Source organism: Brassica oleracea, chromosome C3 (genome assembly GCF_000695525.1).
Source record: "Brassica oleracea var. oleracea cultivar TO1000 chromosome C3, BOL, whole genome shotgun sequence".
Classification (NCBI taxonomy): Eukaryota; Viridiplantae; Streptophyta; class Magnoliopsida; order Brassicales; family Brassicaceae; genus Brassica; species Brassica oleracea.
Genome location: NC_027750.1, coordinates 3,127,142 through 3,145,237, shown reverse-complemented (window position 1 = coordinate 3,145,237; position 18,096 = coordinate 3,127,142). Strand labels below are relative to the sequence as shown.

General features: G+C 34.1%; 4 protein-coding genes across 4 annotated transcripts in view; 1 reads left to right on the top strand and 3 right to left on the bottom strand.

Annotated features, from left to right (window-relative positions):
• LOC106329662 overlaps positions 1-645 on the bottom strand; it is a 6,437-nt gene extending 5,792 nt beyond the window's left edge. The window contains exon 1 of the mRNA XM_013768339.1: positions 627-645. Within this exon, the coding sequence (XP_013623793.1) occupies positions 627-645 (19 nt within the window). The remainder of the gene's footprint in view (positions 1-626) is intronic.
• Positions 626-6,250, top strand: LOC106334373 (magnesium-chelatase subunit ChlH, chloroplastic). The gene is made up of 5 exons (XM_013772664.1): positions 626-2,171; positions 2,451-2,533; positions 2,616-4,418; positions 4,874-5,350; positions 5,719-6,250. The coding sequence occupies exons 1-5, from the start codon at positions 758-760 to the stop codon at positions 6,094-6,096; spliced, it is 4,155 nt and encodes a 1,384-aa protein (XP_013628118.1). The 5' UTR covers positions 626-757; the 3' UTR covers positions 6,097-6,250.
• Positions 6,251-7,685: 1,435 nt separating this feature from the next.
• Positions 7,686-9,096, bottom strand: LOC106329661 (mRNA-decapping enzyme subunit 2-like). Its single transcript, XM_013768338.1, has 5 exons — positions 9,088-9,096; positions 8,465-8,623; positions 8,262-8,365; positions 8,119-8,186; positions 7,686-8,039 (listed from the first exon to the last, which is right to left on the bottom strand). Exons 1-5 carry the CDS (start codon positions 9,094-9,096, stop codon positions 7,867-7,869), a joined length of 513 nt encoding a protein of 170 aa, XP_013623792.1. The 3' UTR covers positions 7,686-7,866.
• A 1,521-nt stretch (positions 9,097-10,617) lies between these two features.
• Positions 10,618-11,824, bottom strand: LOC106333620 (eukaryotic translation initiation factor 6-2-like). The gene has a single exon (XM_013772043.1). It carries the CDS (start codon positions 11,809-11,811, stop codon positions 10,627-10,629), a length of 1,185 nt encoding a protein of 394 aa, XP_013627497.1. The 5' UTR covers positions 11,812-11,824; the 3' UTR covers positions 10,618-10,626.
• Positions 11,825-18,096: the final 6,272 nt, after the last annotated feature.

Genomic DNA, 18,096 nt, shown 5'->3' with positions numbered 1-18,096 from the left:
AGGCATTTAGAGTGGGCATTTAGAGTGCCACCTAGGATTTGAGATTTTTTTTAATTAATACAAAATTAAGGTTCTAATTTTTCAAATGCTTCTCAATTAATATATAGGGGATAGTTAAAGAAATATAAGGTAGAACCAAAAAATAGTTAAATCTAAGGAAATGATCCAAACAACTATACACAACTTCTATAAATAGATTTTTTTTATAACTTATTTCCTTTTAATAGTATTGATTTTCGTATCACAAAGTACTCAAAAAACTATGCCTAAGGTTTTCAGTGGGACACATTTCAGAGTACCGGCTAATTGCAAATGCAAACCGACCGGTCCGGTCCTTGTTTGTAAGAGAGCACTTAAATGGGCTAGGATAAGGCCAAATAATCTTTTACATGGCTGAAACCGAAATAAAATCTCCAGACAACTACACAAAAAATATTAAAATAATAGTTACACACTCAATATCCACGCGCCCAAAGCCATGAAAATTTGATTAGAAATCTCAATGAGCCAATGAGAAGCCAGTAAACTCCATCGCATTGTCCTAAGCGGATATAGATGCAACAAAACTCAACCTCACAACTCTTAAGTACTCATTCGTCCACGTGGTCCTCCCTCCCACCACTTACCTTCACAAATCACAACCATCGCTTCTTTTTTAGTTGCCTATCCTTCTTCCCCACTGAAGCCAGAAGATCAAACGACAAACAACTAACCGAGATCAGTTCTCAATCTCTTCTCCCATCTATCTGCCAGGACTATGGCTTCATCACTTATGTATTCTCCATTCACTCTGTCTGCTTCCAGAGCAGAGCACCTCTCTTCCCTCTCCAACACTACCACCAAACACTCATTCCTCCGGAGAAAGTCCAAACCAACCAAACCAGCCACATCCATATTCAAAGTGAAGTCCTCTGTCTCCGGCAACGGCCTCTTCACGCAGACGAACCCCGAGGTCCGCCGTATAGTCCCCGTCAAGAGAGACAACGTCCCCACCGTGAAAATCGTCTACGTCGTCCTCGAGGCGCAGTACCAGTCATCCCTCTCCGAAGCTGTTCAACAACTCAACAAAACTTCAAGATTCGCGTCCTACGAAGTCGTGGGGTACTTAGTCGAAGAGCTTCGCGACAAGAACACGTACAAAAGCTTCTGCAAAGACCTCGAAGACGCCAACATCTTCATAGGTTCTCTGATCTTCGTCGAGGAGCTCGCGCTCAAAGTAAAAGACGCTGTGGAGAAAGAGAGAGACAGGATGGACGCGGTCCTCGTCTTCCCTTCGATGCCCGAGGTGATGAGACTCAACAAGCTCGGATCGTTCAGCATGTCTCAGCTGGGCCAGTCCAAGTCTCCCTTCTTCCAGCTCTTCAAGAGGAAGAAGGGAGCGGGCTCGGCGGGCTTCGCCGACAGTATGTTGAAGCTCGTTAGAACCTTGCCTAAGGTTTTGAAGTACTTACCTAGCGACAAGGCTCAAGACGCGCGTCTCTACATCTTGAGTCTGCAGTTTTGGCTTGGTGGTTCTCCGGATAATCTCCAGAACTTTGTTAAGATGATCTCCGGATCTTACATCCCGGCTTTAAAAGGTGTCAAGATCGAGTATTCGGATCCAGTTTTGTTTTTGGATACTGGGATCTGGCATCCTCTTGCTCCGACCATGTACGATGATGTCAAGGAGTATTTAAATTGGTATGATACTAGGAGAGACACAAACGCTTCTCTCAAGAGGAAAGACGCGACGGTTATTGGTCTAGTCCTTCAGAGGAGTCACATTGTGACTGGTGACGATAGCCACTACGTGGCTGTGATCATGGAGCTTGAGGCTAGAGGCGCTAAGGTCATTCCTATCTTCGCTGGAGGGTTGGACTTTTCGGGTCCGGTCGAGAGATATTTTGTTGATCCGGTTACGAAGCAGCCTATTATAAACTCTGCTGTCTCTTTAACCGGTTTTGCGTTGGTTGGTGGACCGGCGAGGCAGGATCATCCGAGGGCTATCGAGGCGTTGAAGACGCTTGATGTTCCATATCTTGTGGGAGTACCGCTGGTGTTTCAGACGACGGAGGAGTGGCTTAACAGCACGCTTGGTCTTCATCCCATCCAGGTGGCTCTCCAGGTTGCTCTCCCTGAGCTTGATGGAGGAATGGAACCAATCGTTTTCGCTGGTCGTGACCCTAGAACAGGTTAGTCCATCTATGAACTGTTATGAACAAACGCTAATTTAACTAATTCGAAGAAAGCAAATTAACTGCATGATTGAGGTGTTATGGTTTGTATATTGATTATGTGAATGATAAGTTACTATCTCTTAGGAAAACGAATATGTTTCTTTTTACTGATGTATAGAGTTTTAAGTTACTTCCAGAATCAAAAAAGAACCATATTGTATATCAGTCAGTTTTCACTACTAGTGTAGAAATGTTTTTTTTTTTACTGAAGAAGTTTGTCACCATTTGCTGCAGGGAAGTCACATGCTCTTCACAAGAGAGTGGAACAACTCTGCATCAGGGCTATTAGATGGGGAGAGCTCAAAAGAAAAACTAAGGTAATCATTAACACTCATCCGTTGTGACTTTATCAAAACATGCAATGAATGTTCTAATGAGTATAAATATGACTCATTGCAGACAGAAAAGAGAGTGGCTATCACTGTTTTCAGTTTCCCACCAGACAAAGGAAACGTAGGAACCGCAGCTTACCTCAACGTGTTTGCTTCCATCTACTCGGTCCTAAAAGACCTCAAAAGAGATGGTTACAACGTGGAGGGGCTACCCGAGACTGCAGAGACTCTCATCGAAGAGATCCTCCACGACAAGGAGGCTCAGTTCAGCAGCCCCAACCTCAACGTCGCCTACAAAATGGGAGTCCGCGAGTACCAGAGCCTCACTCCTTACGCAGCCGCCTTGGAAGAAAACTGGGGGAAGCCTCCAGGGAACCTTAACTCAGACGGAGAGAATCTCCTTGTCTTTGGCAAAACGTACGGTAACGTTTTCATCGGCGTGCAGCCGACGTTTGGGTACGAAGGTGATCCCATGAGGCTCCTCTTCTCCAAATCAGCGAGTCCTCATCACGGCTTTGCAGCTTACTACTCTTACGTTGAGAAGATCTTCAAAGCTGATGCTGTTCTTCATTTTGGCACACACGGCTCGCTTGAGTTTATGCCAGGGAAGCAAGTAGGGATGAGTGATGCTTGTTTCCCGGACAGTCTCATTGGGAACATTCCGAATGTTTACTACTACGCAGCTAACAACCCTTCAGAAGCAACCATCGCAAAGAGGAGAAGTTATGCTAATACAATCAGTTACCTGACTCCACCAGCTGAGAACGCTGGTCTCTACAAAGGTCTGAAGCAGTTGAGCGAGCTTATCTCATCGTACCAGTCTCTCAAGGACACTGGAAGAGGTCCACAGATTGTGAGCTCCATCATCAGCACTGCTAAGCAGTGTAATCTTGACAAAGACGTGGATCTTCCTGAAGAAGGAACAGATCTCTCGGTTAAAGAGAGAGACCTCGTGGTTGGTAAAGTCTACTCCAAGATTATGGAGATTGAGTCTAGGCTCTTGCCGTGTGGGCTCCACGTCATCGGAGAGCCTCCATCAGCCATGGAAGCTGTTGCTACGCTTGTCAACATCGCTGCGTTGGACCGAGCAGAGGAGGAGATCTCATCTCTTCCTTCTATATTAGCTGAGTGTGTTGGAAGGCAGATTGAAGATGTGTACAGAGGAAGCGACAAGGGGATCTTGAGCGACGTTGAGCTTCTCAAACAGATAACCGACGCCTCGCGTGGCGCGGTCTCCGCCTTTGTTGAGAAGACTACAAACAGCAAAGGACAGGTTGTTAACGTGTCCGACAAGCTTACATCGATTCTAGGGTTTGGAATCAACGAGCCGTGGGTTGAGTACTTGTCCAACACGAAATTCTACCGTGCCAACAGAGATAAGCTCAGAACGGTGTTCACTTTCCTCGGAGAGTGCCTAAAGCTGGTGGTGATGGACAACGAGCTCGGGAGCTTGATGCAAGCCTTGGAAGGGAAGTACGTTGAGCCAGGTCCGGGTGGCGATCCTATTAGAAACCCGAAGGTGCTACCGACCGGTAAAAACATTCACGCGTTGGACCCTCAGGCTATTCCCACGACGGCGGCGATGGCGAGCGCCAAGATTGTTGTGGACAGGCTGGTGGAGAGGCAGAAGCTTGAGAACGAAGGGAAGTATCCGGAGACGATCGCGCTTGTGCTTTGGGGGACTGATAATATCAAGACGTATGGTGAGTCTCTTGGACAGGTTCTTTGGATGATTGGGGCTAGACCGGTTGCTGATGGTCTTGGGAGAGTGAACCGGGTTGAGCCTGTGAGCTTAGAGGAGCTTGGAAGGCCGAGGATTGATGTCGTTGTTAACTGCTCAGGGGTCTTCCGTGATCTCTTTATCAATCAGGTAATATAGATTAAAGCAATGTTCTAAAAATTGGTTTAGTCAAAACAATTTTCTTAATTAGTTTAAAACGATTTATACAGTTCAAATCGGTTTAAATCATTTTAAATTAGTTTAAATCTATCTAAAATTTTCTAAATTAATCTAAATTGGTTTAAATCTGCTAAATTAACTAATAATTTTAGTATAAATCCACAAATTTCTCTTGTTTATTCTTTTTCTGTATATATAATTTTTTATAATTAATCAAAATAATTTTATAACTAAACTCAAAAACTAAAATATCTCATATAAATGTAAAATATATAAAAAATCAGTCAATAATTTGATAATTTTAAAGAGCCTAGAGTAGTACTCTATGAAGCGTATTGTTAGATTTTTTGAATATTGGTTGGATTGAAGCATTCACTTTAGTTTCTTGTTTTTTGGTGTCTCATGGTGCTTCTTTCTTGATACAGATGAATCTTCTTGACCGAGCAATCAAGATGGTGGCTGAGCTAGATGAGCCAGTTGAGATGAACTACGTGAGGAAACATGCCATGGAACAAGCAGCAACGCTTGGCGTTGATATCAGAGAGGCAGCGACAAGAGTTTTCTCAAACGCGTCGGGATCATACTCGTCAAACATCAGTCTCGCTGTTGAGAACTCTTCATGGAACGATGAGAAACAGCTTCAGGACATGTACTTGAGCCGCAAGTCGTTTGCGTTTGACAGCGATGCTCCTGGAGCAGGGATGGCTGAGAAGAAGCAGGTCTTTGAGATGGCTCTTATGACTGCAGAAGTCACGTTCCAGAACCTGGATTCTTCGGAGATTTCGTTGACTGACGTGAGCCACTACTTTGACTCTGACCCGACGAACCTGGTTCAGAGTTTGAGGAAAGACAAGAAGAAGCCTAGCGCTTACATTGCTGATACAACAACCGCAAACGCTCAGGTTAGTGAAACTTCTCTCCTCTATTTTCTTCATGCGATATCTTTTGTCTATGGTTGGATGCAAGAACTGGACATGAAGTTAGGCCTGATGTTTTTAACCGAACCAAACCTAAATTTTGCTTAGTTCGGTAATGAGTTTGGTTCAATTCGGCAAGTTTATAAAAAAACTTGGGTTTTCGGTTTGGTAATCAGTTAATTCTTTTTTTCAAAAAAAAAAGAAAAAATTGTTACCAAATTTCGAGCCTGACTAACCAAAATTTTGAATCCGCAAACTAACTGTTAAGGACTTTTTTTTTGTAACAATGTTAAGGACTTGAACACTATTAAAACATAAAACATTTGCTTATGCTATGTCTGATATTTTGTCAGGTGAGGTCACTATCTGAGACAGTGAGGCTGGATGCAAGGACGAAGCTGCTGAATCCAAAGTGGTACGAAGGGATGATGTCAAGTGGATACGAAGGAGTTCGTGAGATAGAGAAGAGACTTACCAACACTGTTGGATGGAGTGCAACCTCAGGCCAAGTAGACAACTGGGTGTACGAGGAGGCCAACACAACTTTCATCAAAGACGAGGAGATGCTTAACCGTCTCATGAACACTAATCCAAACTCCTTCAGGAAGATGATCCAAACTTTCCTGGAAGCCAATGGTCGTGGCTACTGGGAAACTTCAGAGGATAACATCGAGAAGCTCAAGGACTTGTACTCTCAGGTCGAAGACAAGATTGAAGGGATCGATCGATAGATAAACAATGTGAAGCCTATTTCTTTTAAGTAAATGGAAACAAACTGTATTGATGTTTTATTTTTCAAACAATGACATCATCTCTATGTGAATAAGAGAATGTTTTTGCTGACATTTTCTGACTTTAAATGAATGTTGTGAGAGTTTTTTACTATGTTGCATGGAAACGGAAACGGATACGCGAAAACGAAACGTGGAAACGTGATTTTTAATTTTTTTCTTGCTTTGGAAATGTTTTAGAAACGTCTATAAATATATATATATATATATATATATATATATGTAACTGATTAATATTTGCATTCATTTTTATTATGTTTAGTATATCATATAATACAAATGAACAAATAGCCATTCTATTTAATTATACGAAAATAAAATAAGTCATGATGAAACATCAAAATCATATAAAAAATTTAAAATAACAAAAACCTTGTACTTAAATATTAAATAATTTAACTAAAATAAAAATAATAACATCAAGTCATAACCAATTGAAAAGTTCTAACGTTTCCAGAACATAAACGCGAGTTTCCAAAATAGAAACGCAAGTTTCCACTGAGTTTCCAGACTGAAATTTTTAAGAAACGAGTTTCCAATGCGTTTCCGCGAGTTTCCGAGAAATTCCGATTCCGAAACGTTTTCGAAACGTGAAACGGACCTTCAACCAAGTTTCCATGTAACATAGGTTTTTTATTCTAAGCCTAAGAGGCAGTATATGATGTTCTTTCTCATTTGGAGACTGAACACCTTTAGTCTTCTTGATCCATTTTTCGTTAACTATCACATTGTATGTATGCCTGAATCTTGATTAACTTGCAAGGATGATGAGATGAAGATTATCAATTGGATAGAGTAGTATAATAACATGAAAGAAGGAATGGCTGTTTGTTCCATATGAGAAAATAATAAACAAGGAAACGAGAGAACATCTACAGAAAAGAAATATAAAATATAGATTTAGTTCATGAATATGGTGACTCTTAAATTAAGAGTCTTTAATAAAGAAAAGGAGCTGTGTCCACCAGATATGTATTCACCAGATTCCTTTTATCTTACCAGTTAGTAAACTCATATATAATACTTGCTTGCTGTCAAAAGAAAAAGAAAATTAACTCTTATCTGCATTTGTGAAAAATAAGTAATGGATTCCTCATCATCTTCACCCGCAGGATTCATCACGAAAGACGCTGAATCAAGTACTAACCAGTTGTTCTTAAGTGGTCAGCAAGAAACAACTAATCATGTAACAGGAACAAACAAAGTTGAGGGTGAGCAAGTAAATGCAGATGATAGGGCTATTTTCCTCACATTTTCTGGAGGATACAGTCTCTCTAAAGAAGAATTGCATGCCTACTTCACCAGGTACTGAATCCATTTTAAACTATTCATGCATGCAAGACCAAGGCTGTCACTAGCTCTTTTATAAAAAAATCACCATTAATGGAAAACATGTTTTCGCTAGAAAATTCAAATCCTAATCACAAATTATGGAGTCTCTCTAATTACATATGCAATCTTCTTGTTTCATATCAAGGAGTTGTGAAGGGCATGTGCCAACTTATAAAAATTTGAGACCTGTTTTATTTTGAAGGGAGGACTATTATGTTTGGTGATTGCATTTGGTTGTATTTCACAATAATATTTGCATAGACTCAAGTTGGTCGCTTTTCAAACATCTTTCACTTACAAGGACAAGCGTATGAACATATCCAACGGTTTTGCTATACACAAACCCATTAATCCTAACCTTATCATACCTACATACGACTAACCTAGTTCCACCGCCTGCAAGATAGCTGACATGTTGAACTTGAAGCTTCTGAATGCGTTTCCAGATATTGTGTCCTGTTCTTCTGGCTTTTTATTGTAGCTTTCCGTTGTTGTTGTTGTTGTTCCGTTTCCTCCACCAATACTAGTCTTTGCATTCCATACGGAAAGTGCTGTACAAAGCCTAAGAAGTCAGATCTCTGCCAAAAACAACTCTCTTTCTATTGGTGAAAAAAAAAGACTAAGTCAAACCTCTAAGGGGCTTATCAGGTCTCCGTGCTACAGGTGCCGGATGCTTGGATATCCACGACTTCAACGACCTGCACATGTTTGTAATCTCTAATGCTATGCACTAACAATGATAATCACCCAAATAAAAAAAAGACACTACTCACGCAAGAAAGGGAGCCACCATATACAACTTGAGACCAGCAACTCCATGAGTTATCACCTCATTGCTTGCTGGCTGAAGATGATCAACCCAATGCCATGCAATTTCCTATTAAGTATTCCACAACAACTGAAACATTAAGAGACTCATTCATCATACAAAACCGCAGATAAGACCACAACCCACAAGGCCCTGTTTGTTAAATACATACACACTGATTTCCTTCTTTGTTTGTGGTGCAAAAGCTGTATCATCTGCCACCCCAGCAACTATGTAAAGGCGCACTCTTTGCTGTCTGAATGTGAACTCGATATATTCTTCTTTCTTGAGTAGCTTTGAGATATCAAATCCAGTTTCCTCCAAGACCTGTGTTTTAGCATAGAAGAGCGGTTAGCTAGTTACAGAACACAGCCAAATCAAGTGTGACAAAACATTCAGATCTTTCATCAATCATCATTAACCCACGGTCCAAGTTTATACATACAATCAGCAGGACAATTACAAATTGTTAAATTAGCATAACACATTGTAGTCCAGAACATAATATATAAGAGATGTTTTCTCTTCTATTCAAATGTCAAAGTATAACCAATGCACCCATTGCGTGAGATTAACATGTGACACGACAGGCTATCTCATAAAGTAAAATGACTAAATAATAGTAGATTTAGTCTTAGCCAATAAGCGTTCTTATTCTAATCACACAGTATTCAATTCAATATGCACTTATGATAACAAGTGGCGTTTGTAGGAGATATCAAGACATAAAAATAACCAAAACAAATGAATCACGCAAAAGAGACAATAAAGCAAACAAATCCGAAACTAACCTCACGCATGGCACAAGCATAGTCTTTGAAAATGTCATCAACGTTAGAGACATACGGTCTCAACACATCACAGCTGTTGAATACTACTCCCTCCGTTTCGAATTAGACGTCGTTTTAGAGCAAAATTTTCGTTTCAAAATTAGTGTGGTTTTATGATTTCAATACAAAATTTATTGACTTTTTATTCTAATCTACTTTTTTATTAGTTGAAATCTGGTTAGATATACTGGTAATATGTTTTTATATAGTAAATAGATAAACTTAAATGTTTTATCAAGGTGTGTGTGTCAAGTTTAGAAATGGAAAAAGTAGTTCACATGTCAAGGGACCAGATCAGCCAACTTTGAAATTAAGCTCAAAGCAAATGAGAAAAGGATACAGAGAGAAGTGAACTCCTTCAAAGACAGAGACTTTAAAGTTGGATCATTCTCGACAGCATTGTCTTCATAGTAAGCATACTCCACCAGAAACAGAATCCTCTCGAACGATTGTTGGTCTTCTTCAGGTACATTCAAAACAAATCGGCTGGAAACAAAGACCAAATCGAAATTAATGATTCGTGAACATAAAAAAAACATTATATATGTGATGATGATTAAAGTACCTGCAGAGATCGTGAAGAAGCTCCTTAGAGGGGGAGGCAGTTTCCGACGTTCTTCGATGAGTTTCACGATCGGTGGAGATTCGACATTAATTTAGTGGTCTCTTCTCACCTTGTAATGGTGAACTAGTGTTTTGCAGACTTACTGGATGATTGGTAAGTGCCACACGAGAATTTAATCGGCAGATTTATTTGATGTATTTTTTTAGATAGATTTCTAAAGCACTAATTTTTTATTCTGAAAATAAAGTTTTTTACAGCCATATTTTGATTTTGTAGAGATTTTTTTGATGTGAATTTTTTTAAGGAAAGCAAAGCTCCATTGGTTGACATATATAGTTGTATATTAAATTTTGGCTGTACAGAGCATCTACGGTCCAACCAATCATTCTCTTAATGTTTTACAAATATTTAATAGTTTCTATTTTATAAATTAAAAATTAACATGATAACTTATTATTTATGTTTTCAAAAAAATCAAATCAAACATCAAATTATATATATATATATATATATATATGACAAAAAAAATCACTAAAATATATATGTTATTACTGAATTGAATTTTTAAAAGAAAATATTCACATATTATAAACATTTTAGAAAATATCTTTATATAAAATATTTTTAGTTGATTAATATTTAACTATAAATTTTTTATATGTTATTTTCTACCTTTTATAATAAAAAAAAATATTTTAAGATAACAACAAAATATATAAGAATTATCTTATTTTTTTAAAAAAAATATTATTAATAAAATTTTGTTTTTGATTATATAATTAATTATATATATCATCGATTTTGATCGCTCTAACTTGTAACTTGAAGGCTCAATTGTGAAAATTTACTAGCAAAAAATAGTATAGATAACTTACCAAACCAAATCACAAATAAACAAAACCAGAAAAGAAAAACTCATCTAAATCTACTTGCGGTTACTCAGAGTATCCGAGAACAAAAAGAAAAGAAAAGTAAAGAACAGAGCTGAATACCAAAACACACATGCCTACATATGCAAATGAATTTATCAGTTCTGCTTTGATTTTCTGGTGATTTATTGTCTTGATTAGCAAATTATTTTCTTTTGCTAAGTTACCCTTAAGCTTGGATGCATAGACCAAGTAATCGTACTGCTTCACTAGTCTTTCTAATTCATAAAGATGGAATCCATATACTCTAGCCACCTCGTCTCCGCCTTTGAAGACAATACTAGCCGGGACATTGAATATGTCGTAGCGTATTGCGATGCCTCTCTCTTCATGAACGTTGAGTGTGTAGAATTTGAACCGACCAGTGTATTTCGAGTCGAATTCGTCCATTACATGCCTCACGTATCGACATGAGGGGAGCCCATCTTGTATGAACATAACCAACACCGGGACTTCTGACTTGGTCACAAGCAAATCCCATTCCGATGTTGAGACCTTGTTTATATCACAAGCTTCACTTAGCTCGAAGACGCTGTCTATAACAGAGAGCTCTGTTTCAGTTGTGGCTGAGCCACAGAAAGCAGTCCAGTCATTGACGGTCATTCCACCAGCTATAACTTCACTACCACGGTTCACAGTCCCCGCAACGAGCGGGACTCGAAGCAGCGCCGAGAGCTCGTCCAACTCTTTCTCCGAGGTGTAAGCATGGACGATGCCACCTCTGTTGGACAAGGCGCAGTAACAGCCTACAAGAATGTTGCATGCAATCGTCTGACGGAAAACTTCGACACCGAGAACGTCCGATACTATTTCCTCAGTCTCCTCGTCGAGATCGATGTGAGCAAGAGCAACATGGTCGTTGCAGACGATGCAGTCTCCAAGAGCATACAGACGCGCCTCGATTCTCTGGACCACAACTTGATCAGGTAGACTGTTCCTCAAGTGTTGAAACTCTTGGTCAGTAGTTGTATGAGGCACAAGAAGCCCGTTCCTGTTTCCAACGCATAGGCGCCCAATGATCCGTGTTCCTCCAATAGAGGTCTTAACGATAGGGATATCATCAGCTAACTCTGACTCAAAAGCACTATAAAAGCTCTCAGAGGCTCCAACAGCAACTAAGCAGTAGGCATTAGTGAGTTTTGAAAAGAGGCCAACTTCGCAGTTGTTCTCAAACCAAAGACGGGTGGCCATGGAGTGGAGAAAGGTGGGGGAAGGAACTTTGCTGACCTAAACTTGGGAGAGGGATGTATCGAGAGAGAGAGAGAGGGAACCCTTCTCTTCTTATATGGTATTAGATATATTTTAGATCTATCTTACGGACCCAAATTATAAAAGCCCTTTAAAACCCATAAAAAAATTAAAGAATAAATGGAGACACTTGGAGAGCAAGTCGATATCATTCTAGCATATGTGCATTATTACTATATATTTACATATGTGTTAGATTTGGATTAGGTAAGTTTACATTATATGGTATTAATAATATGTTAATCTATCCCTTATATATTAATTGAGAAACATTACAAAAACATTGTTTTGTAACCACGTGTCACCATGAGAATGAAATTCAGATTTCTTAGAGAAATCGGTTGGTCCATCTTAACTTATATTATACTTTTTATTAAACTAACTATTAAATTGATAAATAGTGTACAAAAGAATATTCTCGCACTTTCCTTAAATAAAAGCTACGAAATTGCCTAATATGATTAAAGTATATATGACAATTAATGATTATGAATGATAAATATTTGATAATAATTTTTGTATCTTAGATATTTTTTGTTTAATTTTATATTATTACAAGATATTAAACAACCACTTTAATCATATAATTAAAAATACATTTTTTTCTTATATGTTATATTTTTAATTTTTTAAAACGATTATAAATTATTAAAAACGTTAAATGTCTCACACTAAAATTTTGTTGTTAATGGTTTAATTTTTTTGGTAATAACAAGATACAAATGATTATAAATCATATGATATGAAGTCTCATTTACTAGACATTCATATTATATATTAGTAGAGTTTAAAATTAAACTATATAACATAGAAAAATACTTGAATATGATAATTTCTAAATTTGTATTGAAAAAATATTGAAACCTTAATATTTTAATTTTGAAATTTGCAATAAAAAAATCGCACATTAGATTTTGTGTGTTTATCGTATGAGTATGAATTCTCAATAATAAATATTTATATTAAAATATACTATGTATCTATGTCCATGTCATTGAAATTTAGTTATATACCATATAAAATAAATAAAATGATTGTTTTGATTTATTTACCAAAAAATAATCGTAAATAAAAAGATGTATTGTTTTGATTTATGTTTTTACTCTAATTTAATTATATACATAATACGTAAATAAATACAAACATATAATAATAGATTAAAATTAATTTTATATATAACATTCATCCCGCGCAATTGCGCGGGTCTTAAACTAGTATACTATTAAAACAGAATCATTCTTAGAATTTCCAATTAATTACAAAAATTACCCAACAAATTAGAAAGTAGCATGTTTTTAATTTGTCCAACAAAACAAAACAGCCAAAATAATTTAAATAATTTATCCATCAAAATTTTAATCTCATTTCGTGTATGTTTACTAACCCATCAAAATTCGTTTGTGTTCTAACCCAATACCCTAAAACTCTATTCAAACCCTATTAACACCATCAAAAACATGTTGTCCAAAAAACTATACCAAATATATTGGAGTTCATTATAATGTCTATGTCTTATTTAAAATTTTTTTATATGAAGTTGCCGAAATATATTTAATATTATCTTTCAATAATATTAATTATACTATTATAGTATAGGGTTAGCATATTTCGAAATCATTGGTTTTCAATGTTATTGACCTTTTAAACAACCAATAATATTTAAATATTTAAATATAAATACTCACCAATTTTGGTATATAAATATAAATATAAATATAAAACATAATAAATAGAAACTCATAAATTTTTGAATTCAAATCAAATAAATTCCAAGAATATTTTCTATAACATTCATTTTTCATAATTTCGACACACAATAAATTCAAAAGATCTATATAAAGAAGATTTTTCAATTTAACTAAATTATGTTATATTATGTTTGACATGGTAACTGAATTTTCCGAATATATACTATTAACATAGCGATATATTTATTATTATATAAAGTTTGGTTCTTCAAAGTTGCTAATTAACATGATCGCGACATGTGTCAATAAATTTTTTACGTAAAAATCATAAATCCTAAACATAAGAAAATTATTTAATAAAAATCATAAAGTAAAACTAACTAAAAAATAAGTATTACTTATTTTTTAAAGCCTAAACAAAATAAAATTGTGAAAGTATTACTATTATTTTACTATAAATAACAAACTTTCCTTTTTATAGATAAGTGTGTGTTAAAAAATTATAAACCAAAAAATAACTATAAATATCTTACAACTATATTTAGGTTTAAGTTTCCATATATTATTTTCACAAAACGAAATATTATTTAAGAGAAAAGTATTACCTAGGTATTTTTTTTTTAATTTCTTGATACAACTCATTTTCTTATAATTTTAATACATTTTATGATGCTAACGCAATTTTTTTTTTCAATTATGATGTGTTGTCCTACATGAATATGTGTGAATATGAAAAATATGAAAATATGTGTAAAAATATGAAAATATGTGTTTGTACGTATAAGATAAAATATAAAATCAGTTAAAAAATTAGTTATTTAAGAATTTTAAACAAAGACGAATTATAGTATCCTACCAATACAAGAATTTTTTTAATGAAAACTATTAAATAAAAATAATTATAAAATAAGTACGTTTCCTTTTTTAAAAGTCTAAATAAAATAAAATTTTAAAAAATGATTTTTCCTATAAATAACTAACTTTCTTTTTTCATATGTAATTTTGTGTTAAAAAAATTATAAAACAAAATAATTTCAAATATTTCACCCGATATGATTGTTACATGTGCCAATAAAAATTAATTTTTAATGTGTCAATAAAAACCTGTCATTATGTGAAAATAAATTTTTCTTTTTTTCTTAAAATCCTAAATTAAAGAGATTTATGAAATAAGTTTTCTTTTTTTAATCTTGACCAAATAAGATTTTTTTTCTTTAAAAAAAAGCAAATCCTTACAAAAGATAATTGTAAAAGTCTATTTGATAGTAATTTTCACTTTTAAAATTTAATGATAAAAATGATACTAAAAATTAATTAATTATCAAAGAAAAATTGTTACAATATTAGTGATATTAAAAAAAAAGAATTTTGAAAATATCAACTTTTAAAAATAGTTAATATTAACTGGAAATAATTATTTTTTTTTAGTAATTTTATTTTTCTAAATCCTAAACAAAATTAAATTTTAAAATATTATTTAATATTAATTTCCTTTTTTAAATCCCTAAAAACTGTAAGAGAATATTTGAAATATTTTTAAAATATCATAAACAAAAGAGATTTGTATATTTTTAAAAAGTTATTTGGTAATATTTTTAAGAGAGAATTTGATGATGAACATGAAACTAAAAATTACTCCCTCCGTCTAAAATTAGTAAAGATACGAATTGTAGAAATAGTATTTTTTAAACTTATTTAATAGTAACTAGAAATAATTATTTGATAAAAATTTAATTTTACTAAAATTTTAAATAGAAGATAATTGTAAAAGTTTATATGATAGTAATATTCCTTTCCTAAAATCCCAAACAGAAAATGTAAAAGAGTATTTGATAGAAATATATATATATATATATATATGATTATAAATGAAAAGGAACCCTTTAAAAAAAAAATCTAAACAAAAATAAAATTTTAAAATTATTTAATAATAATTAAGAAAATTATTGAGCATCAGATAAGTTTAATAAAATATTTAACTATTACATAAGAAAGTGTATGATGTTGTCATTGACTGGATTGGTCTTATTTAACTTTCAATTTTTTTATTCTAATTCTTAATTTAGGTTGAGTTGTGTTTAAAATTATAGGTATGAATGTTTTTTCTAGCAATAAGGAGAAAATTAATAAAAATTCACCTACATACCATGATTATAAAATACAAACATTAACTGAAATTTATGTGTAAAAACGAGTTTTTAATTATAAAATAAGTCTCACACAATATATGCAAAAACAATCCTAAAAATATATTAAAATGATTTATTACTTTTTTCTTTATTAAATTAAAATATCAAACAAAACCCGTTGCAACGCACGGACTCATATCTAGTTCGATAATAAAGTGAGGATCCCCCAACTTTCTCCCCAAGTTTTTTCTAAAACCTAAGCACTTCGCTTTAAATCAGATCGATATTATAAATAGGCGGCACCAGTTTCCTATTCAAACTCACACCTTCGGTTCCAGAAATAATTAACATGTCTAAATTAATTTTACCGCAAATAATTTTAAATTTAATTTCTTACTATAGTTTCCAATAACAAATTAATTATTTCACAATACTAATATTTTGTATAGATGAAAAATGAACGTAAACATAAAAAATCATTAAGACACTTGATATACATTTTATGTATAAAGACATTTGTTATAATAATAAATATTTCAAAGGAAACAAATCCGCGCTTTGAAAGCGCGGATCAAAATCTAGTACCACTTCTTAAAACATAAGACATTTTTTTAAAGAGACTAAAAGTAATTGGTTTGGCTGTAACTGTAAAAAATTTACTATAGAATTTGGACTGTAGTTTTTTTATTTAGCTTTAAGGGATGTTTTTTTAAAATTTCTTACAGCTAAAAATATGGGGCTTTATAAAGTAAGGTTGTTACAACTATTTTTTTATTTTTTTGGATGTAGCTTTAAAAACCAACTAGAACTTGATTCGTGCACCCGCACAGATGTTTATTTTAATAAAATATATATATGAAATTATTCACAATACAAAAATGTAATGGTTGTACAAATGTGCATTTATATCGGTGTTCATTTTCGATTTGTAATATATATTTATGATAGATCGACGGTTTTAATTTTCTGTAATTTGTTAGTTACTCATATTATGATTGGATACTAAACCAATCAAAATCATATGTTATATAACATATCCGTCAATTAGTAATTTAAATTAAATGAAACATTTTTGATGTATTTATTTAAAAATTAAAATACCAATTAGTATGTTTCTCTATATTAATAAAATTAATCTTTCCAAATTAAAATATTTTATGTCATATAAAAATTTGTGTTTTAATAACATAGACAGATATATCGCTAAGTTTTTAATAAACCAATTAAATTTTCTTCTATTTGTATTTTGAGGTAAATATTAAAATAAAATAGATAAATATTGCTTCGTACAATACTACTAATGGTCAATATATGAATATCGATTTGGTTAAATAAGTTTTAGAATTATAATTAATTAATTTAAATTGATTTTAAATGGACTGGCATAATCTGTAAATAAAAAGAAATACAGAAAGAAAATAATTAATTTATTGTAAATGTAATAGCTAAATGCGTAAATAAAAAGAAATACTAAATAATATAGATAATAATATCCGAGATCCGACCCAAGTTTCTATTGGATACACCGAGGAAAAAAAAGTAAAAATAAATTATATTTATTTTTACCGCGTTATAAAAACATTGACCGTGTCCACCAGGCTGGCCAAGCCGAGCCAAATTGTTCCAAGACCGCATTGTAATTACTCCACTTCATTTGTAGTTGGTATTTGAGAGGTCTACTGTTTTTGCTAGATTCAAGTTTTGATTTTGCTATCAAGATTCATCATGAGTCCTAAACTGTGACGTTTCACCATATTTTTAACTTGTTGTTGCTCTCTATAAGAATAATATGACACTAGAGTTGCATTACTTTGAGACTTGCATGTATAATAATTGACTTTGTAGCGTGTTAGTGTTTAATCAGACAATTCAGAGATTGGAAGAAGCTGCAGTCTCATACAGAGGTCATGAAAGGGCACTGCTGATTACCAGATGGCTCTAACCGTTCTTAAGGAGATTGATGGAGCTAGTGAAATTTTTGTCAAGGATAAAGAAATGAGTTCGGAGGAACAACTTGCTTCTGATGAAGCAAAGAGACGTGAATGGGTATTGTTTTTGGTATAAGTGGAAAAGACGAACTTTGAAAAGAAGATGTCATCATGTATCATATGTGTAGGTTTTGTATTACGATCCAGATATAGGAGGTGAGCCACTAAAAGCAATGCTTCACCACCCAAATCCCCATTCCCAGCAGTAGCATTGATGCTCCTACTGAATCTACTATTTTGACCCAGAAACCAGAGTTGAGCAATCCTCACGAGGAACTAGGGGTGTCAGTTGGGTTGGACCACACTCAAATGGATATGCTCAATGGGTATTTGTTTTTTCTGGTCTCAAGACACCCACACCCACATCTAGCCCACACCCTATCTAGCCCACACCCAACTTAACCCAACACCCATATGGCCAAC

Coding starts and splice junctions, on each gene's coding strand:
- LOC106334373 (XM_013772664.1), top strand. CDS start 758: ATGGCTTCATCACTTATGTATTCTCCATTCACTCTGTCTGCTTCCAGA. Junction 2,534..2,615: donor AGCTCAAAAGAAAAACTAAG/GTAATCATTAAC, acceptor GACTCATTGCAG/ACAGAAAAGAGAGTGGCTAT. Junction 4,419..4,873: donor GTGATCTCTTTATCAATCAG/GTAATATAGATT, acceptor TTCTTGATACAG/ATGAATCTTCTTGACCGAGC.
- LOC106329661 (XM_013768338.1), bottom strand. Junction 8,366..8,464: donor AGAAGGAAATCAGTGTGTAT/GTATTTAACAAA, acceptor AATACTTAATAG/GAAATTGCATGGCATTGGGT. Junction 8,040..8,118: donor ACCTGATAAGCCCCTTAGAG/GTTTGACTTAGT, acceptor GGCTTTGTACAG/CACTTTCCGTATGGAATGCA.
- LOC106333620 (XM_013772043.1), bottom strand. CDS start 11,811: ATGGCCACCCGTCTTTGGTTTGAGAACAACTGCGAAGTTGGCCTCTTT.